At 59.2% G+C, this 1,560-nt stretch overlaps 1 protein-coding gene across 1 annotated transcript in view; it reads left to right on the forward strand.

Annotated features, from left to right (window-relative positions):
- UNCX (UNC homeobox) overlaps positions 1–1,560 on the forward strand; it is a 3,869-nt gene that overhangs the window by 851 nt on the left and 1,458 nt on the right. The window contains 3 exon segments of the mRNA XM_007467086.1: positions 1–46; positions 49–128; positions 131–270. The exon segment at positions 1–46 is cut by the window's left edge and continues 126 nt beyond it. Coding sequence (XP_007467148.1) covers positions 1–46; positions 49–128; positions 131–270 — 266 coding nt within the window.

Genomic DNA, 1,560 nt, shown 5'->3' on the forward strand with positions numbered 1-1,560 from the left:
GGGGTCCGGGGCTCGGCGCCCCGCGGAGAGGGAGGCGGGCATCCCGGAGGGAGCCGAGGCTGCCCGGGAGGGGCCGGAGAACGGCTGCTGCGTCCGAACCGGGGAGCTGTGTGGTGGGTCGGGGCGACGGCGAGAATCGAGGCGCTGGGGCGGGCGAAGCGGCCAGAAGGAACCGGCCCGGCTCGGACTGGAGGAGACCGGGAGAAGGCAGACCCCGCGACTCCGGGCCCCAGCTGGGGGCTCCTCCGCACACCAGCCTGCAGCTAGCGCGTCTGTTTACTTTCGCCTCTAAAATATTCACGTGAAAACATGTATTTATTCAGAGCTTTGCAGAAGGGGTCAGCTGAGGAAGGGGAGGCAGACACGAACAATTAACACATTGTGGGGGGAAAGGGTGTCTGGATCCTTAACACCATCGGTTATATCTTTTTTTTTCCCTCCCGTAATTCGATTTTATTCCGAGACTGCCGGCGGTGTTCTTTTTAAAACTACAGTGTCGGTTTGGTGGATCTAAAATTCAAGATGAATCGTGCATAATTAGATGTTTCCCTAAAGTACAGACATCGTTTTCCGGGTCGGTGTGGTGGTCAGCGGGGTGTGGGCCACAGCTGTGGGCGCCGGGCTTGGAGGCTAAGGCTGGGAAGGCACCTGCTTAGCGCCAGTAGCTGTGTCTAAAAGGTGCTCTCTCCTGTGTTTGCGCCTCCCCGCATGACCTCTTCTGTTTGTAAATCCTCTCATCCAATTTGTTCTAAGTGTCGTTCAGTGAAGTCAAGACCTCTTCGTTTCTCCTCTAATATGATAATGAGAAATTCTGGGTGACAAGGCAGCCTGGAATTTACACCAAAAGAAGAAGTATTTAAAAAGCACGAAAGGATGAAAGGGCAGAGACAGTCTTGGTGAGGTTACCAAGCTCACGCACCTCGGCACCAAAAGAGGGTGCCGGTGACCAGGCGGGCCTGCTATTGTGCCGGTCTCTACACGGCCGGAACAAAGAATTCGAATTATCGCGATCTTTTGAGAAGGGTCGTGTGCCTGGGGCTCAGCGGGATCTGACTGTGTGTGTGGTGCTGGAGCCAGGGTCTAGGGCTGCTGCCACCCTGGAGAACCGCGGGGCTCCCAGGAGGAGGCCTGCAGAGAGGCGGCAGGATGCAGGACGGGCCCTGGCCTCTTCTCCGCACGGCCTGCGAGCTGGCCTCTTGCTTCCCTGGCTGCCGGACCCCTCCCTGGTCCAGGCCAAGCACAACTGGTTTGAGAAGGCTGTGTTGGTGCCCTGGCGTGGAACCTTCCTTCAGAAAGCAGGCTTTCTGAGTGGGGAGGGCAGGGAGGGCCTGCTGGAGCTCTCCCCCCGGCCCCGAGTTCGGCTTCCCAGGCCCTTCCGGGGGGAAAAGCACCCAGATTTCCCTTCACGGGAACCCCCCAAATCTGGGCTTTGACTCAGTCTCCAGAGAGCCGAAGACAGGTGTGCAGGGCCGCTGAGCCCAGCGCTACCGGTCCTCAGGCCGGACGTTCAGCGCCGGGCAGGCGGGCTGCTTAGAGCACAAGCTGTGAGAAGCCGGGGGG

Source organism: Lipotes vexillifer, unplaced genomic scaffold, assembly GCF_000442215.2.
Source record: "Lipotes vexillifer unplaced genomic scaffold, Lipotes_vexillifer_v1.1 scaffold1701, whole genome shotgun sequence".
NCBI lineage: Eukaryota > Metazoa > Chordata > Mammalia > Artiodactyla > Lipotidae > Lipotes > Lipotes vexillifer.